Here is a 14821-nt window from a genome sequence, read left to right on the forward strand (position 1 = left end):
TCGGTATTGTTTTTGAAACACTGAAATTGGGAGGAGGCAGAATGAGATGACATGGATAGACAGGCGATAAGTGGAAAGGTCGTAGAAGAAACTCAGGATCAAGAATTAAGAAGGGAATGATGCTGAGATAGGCTGAGGATGGAGGTTTCATGAATTATTTCACTGGAGTTAGAAGAAGACAAAAGAAGAGAAGAGAACAGAGGTTCCTTTTTTTTTTTCATCATAGACCCCTTTATCAGTTTGGTGAAGTCTATGGACCCCTTCTCAAAACAACATTTTTAAGTAATTGAAGGAAATAATAAGTTTTAATTATAGCTTAGGAGAAATAAAGAAGCTCCCCACTCAAGTTCATGAATGTCTTGAAAACCATGAACTCCAGTTTAAGAATCTCTGGTGGTAATGAGGTAGGGGTAGGATTGGAGGAGGAAGAGAAAGAAGAAAAGGAGAAAGAGAAGGTGGAGAAGGAGGTGTCCCATCTCATTCTAATTCCCACTGAAATCAAAACTGTTGATTTAGTTCATACTTTACTAATGCTAGTGTTCTCTTGTACATAGGGGGAATATTATGATTGTTTAAAGACTTAAAGGTTGTTACAACCACTGGACTTAGAAGTTCTAAGTCCCAACTCTGCCACTAATTACCTGTCTTTGACCTTGGTCAAGGTACTGCTCTCTAGGTATCAGATTCCTTATTTTAAAAATCAAGACATTGGACTAACACTGACCTTGGAGGGAGAGGACCTCATTCATACTCTGACACTTAACATCAGTGTCACCTCAGAAAAGTCATTTAACCTTTCCTGGGCCTCAATTACCTCATCTGTAAAATAAGGAGGTTGGAAAAGACCATCTCTGAGGTTCCTTATGGTTCTAGATTTATGATCTTATGACTAGAGGATCTCCATGGTACCTTCCAATTCAAAATCCCATGAAATACCCAAAGAAGTCTCTATTCCTAAGCTATTCAAATGTGGCTCTTTCTTTTGTTTTTCACTTTCAGATTCTTCTATAACTTTCCTTCCATTCCTTTTCAGTCCATTCCCCTCAATCTGCCTCCAACCAATGCAGATTGTCTACAGCACTGTCCAGAGACAAGGCCAAGTGGAGATCTTGAACATCACACCAGAGACTGAGAAGGGAAGGGAGGAATTTAAGATGATCTTGTAAAGCAGTGAGATAAAAATTCAACAATAACAATAAAACTACTTACAGGTGGCCCTGGATCCCCAGCTGGTCCCATGAAACCAGGAACTCCAGGATGACCCTAGGGGTAGGGTGGGAGAAAGGGAGAAACAGTAGAAATATTAGAGTTTTTCTGTATTCATTCATTCATTCATTCATTCATTCATTCATTCATTCATTCATTTTTCATATGTTTTATAGATTCATACAATCACAGTACTAGAAGACACTTCAGAAGTCATGGAACCCAATCTGTGCCAGAGGTAAGAATTATCCATTATGACTGAGGACAGATTTGTAACCAAAAGTTTATCAAACAGGTGATACATTTCTTGGCTAGCACAGCCCATTAAACCATCTACTGAAGTATGAGGAGATTGGGATCTGTAGAAGTAGAAAATAAATCACATGAATGAAACCACAAATCCTTAAAAAAAACACCTGTTTCTAGTAATGAGTTTGGAGGTTGGATTAATTGTCTTCTAAGGCTGATTCCAACTTTTTAGCGTCTATGCTTCTATGAATGAGAATTACTTCAATGTTTCACAAAATCTGTTATTTCACTGGCACACATAACAACCCCTACATACCTTAGTGATTGGTGACAGGACAAATATAATTGTCTGCTCACTAAATTCTGGTGATAAGCCTTTAAATGTAGCTTGTCTGGTCCTTGGGTGACAAACCTGGGTGTCTACTGAATCTTTCCAGTTTGGAAAAGACTTGCCAGAAATTTTGTCCTCTATTTTAGACTCAGGGAGCATAGGGTCACCTTCACACTATGATGGAGCAGTATAATAGAATATTATTGGTGGATAAATAAAGAATAAGATGTACATATGTGTAAAAATGTGTATATAAAATATACGTACCTGTATAAATAGAAAAATAATTTGTGTATATAAATATAAAATAAAATATCTATATACACAAGTATATTTATGTATACATAAATAGATTCATGTATCTATGTGTATACATAGGCAAGAGAGGAGGTATGCAACATGAATTACATGAATTACTGAATTACTGATAGGTAGGTAATAATATGAGTGATTCATAGTCTGACCTCACCAGCATAGAACTTGAAAGGAAGTATTCCATTTGTGACAAAGATAACTGTCTGATGAGTCATGTTTATAGTTTGTGGGATTGAACTGAATTGAATTGAGAACTGTATCAAGTAACTGGGGATTTTTTATGTCTTTAATAAATATCATTTTGACAGACAGAGGGCAGATTAAGCCAGAAAATTCAACAGAATTGGAGAGGAAGTTCCTTGTAGGAAAAGATAATTTCTTGGAGCATCTTTGGAGATAGGCAAACAGTGGAAAGGAGAATAGGCATGGAAGATTTTTAAGCTGGAAAGTGAGTAAATAGCTATTTTTATTCCTGACTTAGCCAAAGGAAGTTATCCTTTAAGGAAGAAATTGGGAAAGTAGTTTTGTGGGTGAGGACAGTAATATTAATGATGCCTGGGAATGAATGGGAAATTAGGAAGGAAATAGGTTATTACCTGTTCACCTTTTTGTCCAATCTCACCATCTGCTCCAGGTTCTCCTTTAGTGCCCTAAAGGGAAATAGAAAACCATTAGTGATTTTTTTTTTACTAGAACTACTCTAGATATACACAGGTAACTGATCTGCTAAAATGCTCCCTTCTCCTCACCAAAGGGATACACCAACCAAAATCAAAACCAAAATGAAAAAAACTCAGAAAAAAATTTATAAGGCCCTATATCGAAGCACCATTGGTGGTGGTGGTGGGGGTGGGTTATTTAAGATTCAAGTCAATTCATTTCAAGAAGCACTTATTCAGTATTCCCTTTTCCTCACCAAAAGGACAAATATAAACCAACCAAAACCAAAAATGAAACCAAAACAAAAACCTCTGAAAAAAAAAAGTATAAAGTATCTACCAGGAGCTGGGCACTAAGAATATAAAATAAGAGAAAACAAAACAAAAAAAAACAGCTTGGAACTTCTAGCAACTTACATTTTACCAAATTTATGCAAATAAAAAAATGCAATATAATTTGCAGAGGGGGAGGTAAAGCCAAGATGGCGGAGTAAAGGTAGGGATTCCCCTGAGCTTTCCCCCAATCCCTTTCAAATACCTTTAAATAATGACTCTAAACCAATTCTAGAGTGACAGAACCCACAAAAAGATGGAATGAAACAATTTTCTAGCTCAACTCAACTTAGAAGGTCAGCAGGAAAGATGTGGTGCACCAGAGTGACAGAGGATCGTGGACCAGTTCAGTCTACGCTAGGGTGGACTGTGCCCCAGCAAACTGGAAGCAGGCCTCCAGAGTGACTGAATCTGTGGCAGCAGTGGCAGTTTACTGACCTCTTAGCCCACAGGAGGCAAGGGGGGCTGGACAACTGGTCAGAAAGAGATTTATTGTGGTCCCAATACTGGTACCAGGCACAAGACTCTATTGAATTGCCTTCTACTTGAATCTGGGCCTCAGTCGTAGGTGGCAGTCCCAAGGTGAGGAGAAGCACTAGAATAGCAGAGTTTGTGGCAGCAGTAGAGAGGAAACCCTCTTTACAGTTCCAGGGCAGAAAAGAATGCTTGTGGTCACTCACAGACCAGAGCACAGGCCAGGAAAGGAATAAACACCTCACCCTTGATCATATCAACTTGGAAGAACTGAAAATTGACAGGTCCCTAGAAGTATCTCTGAAAACACCTGCACAAAACCCCTGAAGCTTGGGACAGTACATTTTCCACAATGGAAGCAGACCCTTACATTAACAAAGAGTTTATAACTCAACTAATTGGCTGGAATCATAAACAAACAAAGGCACAAAAGAATCTTTGGTGACAAAGAAGATCAAAACATAAAAATAGAAGAAGACAACAAAGTCAAAGCCCCTACATCCAATGCCTCCAAGAAAACTATGAATTGGTCCCAGGCCTCAAAAAGGATTTTGAAAAGCAAGTAAGAGAAACAGGAAAAACTGGAAAGAGAAATAAGAATGATGCAAGAAAATTATGAAAAACTAGTCAACAGCTTGCTAAGGGGAGACCCAAAAAAATACTGAAGAAAATAGCATCTTAAAAATAGCCTAACCCAAATGGGAAAAGAGGTCCAAAAAGCCAATGAAGAGAAGAATGCCTTAAAAAGCAGAATTGGCCAGATGGAAGAGGAAGTTCAAAAGCTCACTGAAGAAAATACTTCCTTAAAAATTAGAATGGAGTAAAAGGAAGCTAGTGACTTTATGAGAAATCAAGACATTGTAAAACAAAACCAAAAGAATGAAAAAATAGAAAACAATGTGAAATATCTCATTGGAAAAACAACTACCTGGAAACTAGACCCAGGAGAGAGGATTTAAAAATTCTTGGACTATTTGAAAGCCATAATCAAAAAAAAAAGAACCTAGATATCATCTTTCAAGAAATTATCAAGGAAAACTGCCCTGATATTCTAGAACCAGAGGGCAAAATACAATGGAAAGAATCCACCAATCACCTCCTGAAAGAGATCCCCAAAGGAAAACTCCTAGGAATATTGTAGCCAAATTCCAGAGTTCCCAGGTCAAGGAGAAAATATTGCAAGCAGCCAGAAAGAAACAATTCAAGTATTGTGGAAACACAATCAGGATAATACAAGATTTAACAACTTCTAAGGGACTGTAGGGCTTGGAACATAATACTCCAGAGGTCAAAGGAGATAGGATTACAACCAAGAATCACCTACCAATGAAAACTGGGTATAATCCTTCAGGGAAAAAAATGGAAATTCAGTGAAATAGAGAACTTTCAAGCATTCTTGATGAAAAGCCCAGAGCTGAATAGAAAATTTGACTTTCAAATATAAGACTCAAGAGAAACATGAAAAGGTAAACATGAAAGAGAAATCATAAGGGATTTATTAAGGTTGAATTGTTCATATTCCTACACGGAAAGATGGTATTTGTAACCCCATGAGACGCCAGTATTAGGGCAGTTGGAGGGAAAAATTATATTTATATAATGGATAGATAGATAGATAGATAAATAGATAGACAGATAGAGATTACAGGGTGAGTTGAAGATGAAGGGGTGATATCTGGAGAATAAAATTAAGGGATAAGAGAGGATTATACTGGGAGAAGGAGAAAGGGGGAGGTAGAATGGGGTAATAATCTTGCATAAAACAGAAAAGAAAAGGGTTTTACAGTGGAGGGGAATCAGGGGAAGGTGAGAGGGAATGAGTGAATCTTACACTCATCAGATTGGCTTAAGGAGGGAATAACATACACACTCAATTGGGTATGGAAATCTATCTTACCCTACAAGAAAGTAGGGGGAAAGGGGACAAGAGAGCAGGGAGATGATAGAGGGGAGGGCAGATTGGGGGAGGGGGTAATCAGAGGCAAACACTTTTAAGGAGGGACAGGGTCAAAAGGAGAATAGAATAAATGGGGGGGGGATAGGATGAAAGGAAATATAGTCAGTTTTTCCACAACATGACTACTATGGAAATGTTTTGCATGACTACACATGTATAAACTGTATCAAGTTGCTTGCTTTCTCAGTGAGGGTAGGTGGGGAGGGAGGATGGGAGAGAATTTGGAACTCAAAGTTTTAAAAACAAATGTTAAAAATTGTTTTCACATGCAACTGGGAAATAAGATATACAGGCAATGGGGTATAGAAATCTATCCTGCCCTACAGGAAAATAGAAGGGGAAGGGCATAAGAGAAGCAGGGGAGACAGAAGGGAGGGCAGATTAGGGAAAGGGGTATTCAGAATGCATGCCATCTTACGGTAGGGGGAGGGACGAGATGGGGAAAAAATTTGGAACTCAAAATCTTGTGGAAGTAAATGTTGAAAACTAAATTTTTTTTTTAAAGTAGAACTGGTTAAACGGAAAGGGAGGTCCTAAAGCTCACTGAAGAAAATAATTCCTTAAAAATTAAAATGGAGCAAATGGAATCTAATGGCTCTACAAGAAATCATAAAACAAAACCAAAAGAATGAAAAAATAGAAGACAATGTGAAATATATCATTGGAAAAAACAACTGACCTGGAAAATAAACCCAGAAGAAACAATTTTAAAATTATTGGACTACCTGAATGCCATGATCAAAAAAAGAACAGTGGAAGAGGGGGGAGGTGAGAGGGAATGAGTGAACTTTACTCTCATCAGATTTGGCTTAAGAAGGGAACATCATACACACTTAATTGGGTATGGAAATCTATCTTACCCAACAGGAAAGTAGGGGGGAAGGGGATAAGAAAGGGAGGGGTGATAGAAGGGAGAGCAGATTGGGGGAGGGGATAATTAGAAGCAAACACTTTTGAGGAGGGATAGGGTCAAAGGAGAGAACAGAATAAATGGGGCAGAATAGGATAGACGGAAATACAGTCATTCTTTCACAATATGACTATTATGGAAGTGTTTTGTATGACTACACATATATAAACCATATCAAATTGCTTGCTTTCTCAATGAGGGTGGGTGGGGAGGGAGAATGGGAGAGAATTTGGAACTCAAAGTTTTAACAATGAATGTTAAAAATTGTTTTTACATGCAACATTTTACATGGGAAATAAGATATACAGGCAATGGGGTAGAGAAATATATCTTACCCTACAGGAAAATAGAAGGGGAAGAGTACAAGGGGGGCAGTGATAGAAGGGAGGGCAGATTGGGGGAAGAGGTATGAAGAATACATGCCATCTTGGGGTGGGGAGAGGGGAGAGATGGGTAGAAAGTCTGGAACTCAAATCTTATGGAAGTAAATGTTGAAAACTAAAAATAAATGAATAAACTGGAAACAAAAAAAGAAAGAATGTAGAACCACAAGATGTAGGACTGTCCTTAATTTACTGCATGACCTTGATCAGTCACTTGATTTCACTGAGCCTCAGTTTTCTCACTTGTAAGTTATGATTTAGACTAAAAGATTTCTAGGGTTTCTTTCAGCTCACATTTTAAAGGGAATAATAATAATCTAGGATATGTCCAGGAAATGTTGATTCATAAAAGAATGGGTTAAAGGAAATGGGCATGTATTCACCTAAAGAAAAAAATGGCTTAATGTGGGATGATTCTTTTTAATATCTGAAGATCTGTCATGTGAAAAAGGCATTAGATTCATCTGTGTAGCTTCTGAGAGAAAAACCAGAAGAATCAATTATTTATCTACTTCATGGTGTCACTGTGAATGAATGAGGTGTTATAAACCTTACAATGCTATATAAACGTAAGTTATTATTGATATTGTTGTTATTGTTGTTATTGTTGTTCTGGCTGTTTTCTAGGAGCCAGATTTCTCCTGAATATAAAGAACTTTGTTTTGTACCCTCAGTGCCTGGCACATGGTTAGCATTTTAAAATGTTGCTTAATAAAGAAGAGTTTTCTAAAGTTTTCATAGTCTATCTTCTAAGTCTATCTTCTGAGCTCCTTATAATTAGATGTATTTAAACAGATGTTATATTAAAGGATGATATGATCATCATTGGTAATCATGACCTTTCCTTTTACAGATAAGGAAATGGGGGCCCAGAGAGATAAAATGATTTGCCCAAAGTCACACAGGTCATAAGTATCAGAGGTGGCATAGATACCAGTAAAAGATGGAATGCGGTATGAAGAGAGAAGAATACCATGTAGAAAAGCCCTGGGTTCAAATCCCATTCCTGCTATCTGTTATCTGTGTGACTTTGGGCTTAATCTGTCTAGGTCTCAGTTTCCTATTCTGTAAAATGAGGGTCAGATAGAATGTTTTCTCAGGTCCTATAAAACAGCACTGGATCCTAAAACCCTCTTTACAGGATGCATTAGTCTGGCAACTGGGGTAGATGATCTCTGAGATTTTGTGATTCCAAGTCAAAACCCCAGCACTCTGTACAAAAATCCATTACAAAATGGCTTCCTAATGGGATTGTAGTGGAAAAGCTTCTGTTGAGATGAAAAGAGAAGCAAGTTGGCTACAAGAAAAGAAAAAAAAAGTATAATTAATAAAAATCCCCTCCACCTCTTTCTTCCTGTAATCATCTCTATTGTTAGAAATATACAAGTGCTAGTCCCAGTCTATGTACACCTCCTGAAATCTCAATGAAATGAAATGATCTTACAGCAACCTGAGCTATTTAGGACAATTTCCTCAAAAGGGAATCATTGTTTTTTTGTGCTTTAAATTGGTTTTTGTACTCAATTGCTGAATGAGAAAAATAGGTTTCACCCTTCAAATCAAGCCAGGGGAAATCTTCCTTGCTCCATGACCATCATAAAAGGCAGAGAAAGACCCATATCTCGGCTACACTTGGTGTTCAAGGGAAGCAAATCATCCCCCAGATATAACTCACTCTTACTGCTAAACTTCACATATGTGCTACTCTACCTACCCAGAAAAGCTTCACCTCTCTCCATAATGGCTTTACCCATAAATCTTTAAGTAGGTAGTAGAACAGATAGAGTGCTGGGCTCAGAGTCAGGAAGACTCAGATCTTCCTAAATTCAAATCTGCCCTCAGACACTTACTAGCTGTGTGATCCTGGGAAAGTCCCTTAACTCTATCTGCCTCAATTTCCTTATCTGAAAAAAAATGAAATCACTCTAGCGTCTATGCCAAGAAAACCCCAATGAGGTCATGAAAAGTAGAACATGACTGAAACAAGTGAACAACAATAAGGATCATCTTCCGTTCAAAAATCATTTTTGCTGACACTCCCTAGAGTTTCAGATTTTCATTTCCAAGTATCACTGCATATTTTCAGGTGGGATGCAGCTAGAGCCTTAAGCCAAACATACTCACTCTTGGAGTCAGATAACCTGGGATCAGGTTTTGGCTCTAAAACTAGCTACTACTGTTTGGGCCAATTATATTCTCTGGGTCTCAGTTTATTCAATTATATAATGAAGATAATGCTGGCATTACTCATTTCACAGGCCTGCTGTGGATGAAAGTCCTTTGTAACCTTTACAATGACATAAATTTGAGTGGTTGCTACTATTTTCCTTTTGATTTTCCCAACCCTGTAAATGACATCATTTTTCCAGCCTCTGAGATGGGCAACCTCAGAATCATCATGTATCTATCTAGTTACAGCCTGTAATTTCATAAGGCATCTAGGTGGTTTAGTGCATAGAGAGCTGGACCCAGAATCAAGAAGACCTGAGTTACTAGCTGTGTGATTCTGGGCAAGTCACTTAACCTGTGTTGGCCTCAGTTTCCTCATCTGTAAAATGGGATCATAATGGCATTTATATCTCCCAGATTAGAACACAGAATGTTAGAACTGGAAAGGACTTTATAATATAGATTAAAAAGATAAAATTACTCATGTATATGACAGTCCTTAAAATATATAAAACAATTTTGGGAAGGGAATTAACAAACTGGAGCTTGTGAAAAAGAATTTAATAACTAAGTGGGGGAGGAACCTTGAAACCCTATTATATGAGGCATGGTTGCAGGAGGTGGGGATGTTTTATCTGGGGAAGAGAAGATTTAGTGCAACATAGCAGTTGAGGACTGTCCAATGCAGGAATAATTATATCTTGTTCTTCCATACCCTGAAGTCCTCTGTAGTTCTAATATTCTATGTCCAAAAGTTCTTTTTCCACTTAACAATTCAATGTTATTTTTTTCCTATGATTCTCTCCTCTGTGGTCTCTTCTAGATCTAACATTCTGCATGACATGTTCCAAAGTGCTTTTCCTGTTCTAAAATTCTCTTTTTTCTCATATTACTTTCTGCACTCTAAAATGTTTTTAATCTTTAACATTCTCTAACACATTGTTTAAGAATAAAACTTCTTCATCCTAATTGTTTGACTTTCTTAGGGGCAGTAAACCAGGACAGTGAGAAATATGATGCTTGAACTTCTAAAAAAACAGGAACTGGTATTTTCAAAGAGCTTTCATTTCCAATTCTGGTCATCATTTTGATTAGGATCTTGCTCCTTCCTCCCATTTGACTTGGACCCTAATTACCACGGTGGCAGCTATCTCCAAATCCTTTAAATCTTAAAGCCAGTGTTTTATACTTCTTGAAAGCCCTGGGAGGCAGTTATCTAATGGGCAACAACATTAACCTCCAAAGAGCTCAGAGACATGAGATATGAGCTGCTAAGTAGGGGAGATAGATTATGGCAAAGATAGTTCCCAGCTGGTGAATCACCAGCATAAATACCCATGTGGTCATCAGGATTTCACAAGAATTGGATGGATGATAAAATTACACATACTCTAAAGATGATGCAGAAATATGTCCATGCAATCATGCTTCTGGAGGGAAGCTTTCTTTGAATATTTAAACATTCATTAATTCATTTAACAAATAATTAATAAGTGATTACTATGCTCCAAGACACTTTGCAGAACTAACAATCTAAGATTTTATGACAATCTGTTGTACTATTGCAAGCACTGGGGAAGATTAAAAAATAAATAAGACATGGGCTGATCTTTATGCCAACTCCTGTCAATTTCTATGTTCCCAACACCTCTCATATTCATCATTTTCTCTCCTCTGGCACTTTCCTCATCACCTCCCAAGTGGATTAACAGGATAACCTTATTGTTTTCCTTCTCTTAAGTCTCTCCCCACTCCAGTCCATTCTCCATTCATCCACCAGTTATCTTCCTAAGATACAAGTCATCCTCCTACTCAATAAACTTCTGTGGCTCCTTATTGTCTCCTGATTAGAATATGAAAATCTTCTGTTTGGCTTGTAAAGCCCTTTATAACCTGCCCTGCTGCTACCTTTCCAGTTTTCTTCAGTGTTCCTTTCCTACACGTACTCTGTGATCCAGGATTGGTGGTTTCCTTTTTGTTCCTCACACTATCCTGATTCCATGCCTTTTCACTGGCTCTCCTCCATTTGGGGAATATTTTCTCTTCTTTTCTCCATCTCCTGATTTCCATAGCTCCCTTTTAGTCTCAGTTAAAATCTCACCTTCTGAAAACAGCCTTTCTGGGCTCTCCTTCATTTTAGCCTTCCCTCTGAGGTTCCCTCCAATGTGACTTCTCACATATTCATAGTTGTTTGCATGTTGTTTCCTCCACTGAAATGTGAAATCTTTAAGGACAGGGATGTTTTGGCCTTTCTTTGTATCCCTCCTTCCTAGCATGGTGGTCACCTGACCCTATCTGCCTCAGTTTCTCATCTATAAAATGAGCTAGAAAAAGAAATAGTGAACGATTCCAGTATCTTTGTCAAGAAAAGCCCAGCTGGGGTCAAGAAGAGATGGACAAGACTGAATGGACTCAACAACAGCATTTAGCATGGTACATGGCCCATAGTAAGTGCTTAATAAATGCTTGATGACTTGACTTGACTTATGCAGTAATCTAATAGGAATTCATCTGCATGTAAACAAACATCAAAAATGGTGACTCAAAGGCTGGGTGACTCATAGCTGGAAACATATACACACACACACACACATATATAGATAGATAGATATAGATATATATCATCAAGGCAAAAAGAGGGTCAAGAAAAAGATAGAGTGGATAGAGCATCAAGCCTAGAGTCAGAAAGACCTGAGGCAAATCCAGCCAGACACTTACTGGCTGTGTGATCCTGGGCAAGTTAATAACCTCTGTTTTGCCTCTGTTTCCTCATTTATAAAATGGTGACAAAAACAGCACCTACCTCCCACGGTTGTTGTGAGGATCAAATATGATAATAACCGTAAAGTGCTTAGCATACCGCCAGGCACGTAGTAAAGACTATATAAATGTTATTGTTATTATTATTATCATTATTGTTATTATTATTATTAATGGTAGCTTGCCTGTTTGGCTTAGCTTTTGTGCTTGGACCAGATTCTTTCGCATAGGAAGACACACAGGACTTTGGGAGCCTAAGGAAAAACCTAGTGCCTTTAGTTGAAGTCAGCCCCTTTGGTTTGTTGAAAGGAAGCTTCTAAAGTAATTTGAGGGGGCGGCAGATTATCAGTCATTGATGGAAGGTAAAGGGGACCTTCTAAAACAGAGGCTTGAAACACAGACATAGATCCTATTAGCCAAAAGAAGTAGGTTCAAAGATCCATTAAATGAATACCTGAGGGCTCCAGTTAGCTGCCTAAGCTATTCTGTGTTCTAAAAGTTTGACATGCAGAGAGCAAGATGCTGGGACCTCACAGATTTCCCTCTCCTTAAGGAGAGAAAAGCCACATATAGTTAAGACTCTTGGAGCTGACTGATCTATAGAGAGAAAGTATCTGGGGGTGTTTTCCTAGTCCAATAACTTTGTGTGTGAATGAGCCTCTTTTAATCACTAAAAGAAATGAAACTTAAGTCCTGGGATCTAAGCTAAAAGACAGAAGGCAGAAACCATGCTTCACGTTATGAGGAAGAAGTAGCATAGATCATGAGCTGGAAGGGACATCAGTGGTTGCCCAGCCCAACCCTTCACTTTTCTAGATGAGGAAACTGAGGCCCATGGATTTTAAGTGCATTTCCTAATATGACAAAGGCAATGGGGGGAAAGAGGGAGGCTAAGAGAGAGGGAAAAAAGGAGAAAGAGGAAAGAGAGGGGGGGGAAAGAACGGGGGGATACAGGAGAGAGAGAGAAAGTCCCCAAGAAAAAGGTAGAGAGCAACAAAGACATGGGGTGTGTTGAGGCAGTTACATGGTGTAATGGATAGAGAACTGGGCCTGTGGTCAGAAAACCTGAGTTTAAGCACTGCCTCAGACACTTATTAGCTGCATGATCCTGGGCAAGTCATGTAAACTCTGTCTTCCTCAGAAAGCTTCATCTTTAAAACAGGGATAATAGCAACTACCTCCCAGGCTTGTTGTGAGGACAAAATGAGATAATATTTGCAAATCACTTTGCAAACATTAAAGTGCTATATAAATGGAAGGGTAGAGTTGAAACACTGTTATTTTAACTCTGACACCTTAACTTCTATTGAATCAAGTAACCAGAACTAAATGCGAAGAGGGCCCACAGACCTTCTCCAAACAATCAAAGCCGTTGTGTGAGAGACTGGGTCATGAGCTAGGCAATTTGTTCAAAAAAAAGAAATAATCTCAGAACCCAGGGTGAGTGATTCTGATGGTCCAGATTCAAGGGGTTGGAGCAGCATGGCATTTCCAGCATGTCTTTGGGGAGCAAAGGAAGAACTGAACTGTGATAAAGAAAGGAGATATCAAAGAGAGCCATCAGCTCTACAGGCATCTCAGAGCAAAAGACCCAGGATGAGGGAAGTCCCAAGAAAAGGTCAACTCTTCTCATAACTTCTCCTCCTAGTGTCTATCTAGCCACAGACAGACATTATAATATAATCTACTATTTTATTCTGCAAACATTTCCAGTAAACCAAATTTTGCCTCAACCTCAAAGCGGCCAGGTTTCAATTAGATATAGATACAAATACAAATCGTAGGTAGAAAGTCCAAGCTCTGCCTAAATGTCAAGAATTTTCCTAACTAGGGACTTGGAGCAATTGTGATCAAATTTATAACTGTCCAAAATAAATTCCTTAAAGCTGAAGATGAAAGAGCCATGTGGACCCTAGGGTTAAAATGAGGTAATTATTGGAATAGGGAGTTATATAAATGTTAGCTATAATTAGTTATTATTAAGTGGCTCAGTGGGGAGCTGATTAGTAACGAGCAGGCCCCATAAGAGCAGCATGAGGACATCACAAGAACACATCAATGGCTTTGTAGATTCATAAATGTGAATTGCCCCTTCAAAGTGTGCCCCATCAAAATATATTGCCTTGTGCCACCCCTCCCCATGTCCCCTGGCCACATATGATTTTGAAACTTGCTCTCTTTTCTAAATGTTTCTTAGATGTATCTACTCTTATCATTAATGGTATGTAGAAGAGTGCATTCCAGTTGTATTTGGGACACATCCTAGAACTACTTCCCTCACTGTGCTATTTCAAATTAAATGGCTTGCTTGGAATCAATTGTCTTCAAGAAAACTAGTAAAAGTACTTAACCCCAATTGCCTCACCAAAAACAAACAAACAAACAAACAAAAAAACCTAGTAAAAGTAAACACATTTCTGTTGGCTCATGAGTAAGATAAGAGGAAGAGAACATATTAAATGAAGGGAGATAAGGCAAGGCTTAATAGAGAAGGCAGCATTTAAGGTGAACACAGAAGCTTGAGTAAGATATAAAGGTGGTAATGCAGGTTGGAGGAGGACAATGTGGACAAAGACACTGAGGCAGAGAGCAAATTCAGGGTGGGGGTAGGGAGTACACCAGTTTGGCAAAATCATAGAATAAATGAGGTACAAGAGAAGCCTAGAAAGGCAATTTGGGACCCATTGCTAATGGGTCTGGAATGCTAAGCTAAGGAATATGAATTTTAATGAGAAGACAATAGAAAGTCATTACAAGTTTTTTGAATAAAGGAGTGATCTGATTAGAGATAAAGTCAGATAGGATGAGAAAGACAGATTCTTGGAGAGAGACTGAAGGTTGGGACACCTACAATGAGGATACTGCAATAGTTCAAATGGGGAATAATAAAGACCCAAGTTAACATACTGGCAGTAGGCTTCGTTGTACTGAGAAATCAGCGAGCGAGACCCAGACGTAATTTAAAATATGGATTTATTAGCGCAGGGCTGCAAGGGGTATGCACATCCAAATCAAGCAGCCCCGATCAGGGGTGAAGCTAGGGTTTACATGGAAAAGAGCATGGTAAAGAAATGC

The 14821-nt window shown here is 38.4% G+C and overlaps 1 protein-coding gene across 1 annotated transcript in view; it reads right to left on the minus strand.

Moving 5' to 3' along the window:
- The window catches only part of COL22A1 (collagen type XXII alpha 1 chain), a 589887-nt gene that overhangs the window by 71739 nt on the left and 503327 nt on the right, over positions 1-14821 (minus strand). The window contains 2 exon segments of the mRNA XM_078153760.1: positions 1210-1263; positions 2698-2751. Of these exon segments, the coding sequence (XP_078009886.1) occupies positions 1210-1263; positions 2698-2751 (108 nt within the window).

Source organism: Phascolarctos cinereus, unplaced genomic scaffold, assembly GCF_003287225.1.
Source record: "Phascolarctos cinereus isolate Bilbo 61053 unplaced genomic scaffold, phaCin_HiC Scaffold_4;HRSCAF=312, whole genome shotgun sequence".
Classification (NCBI taxonomy): Eukaryota; Metazoa; Chordata; class Mammalia; order Diprotodontia; family Phascolarctidae; genus Phascolarctos; species Phascolarctos cinereus.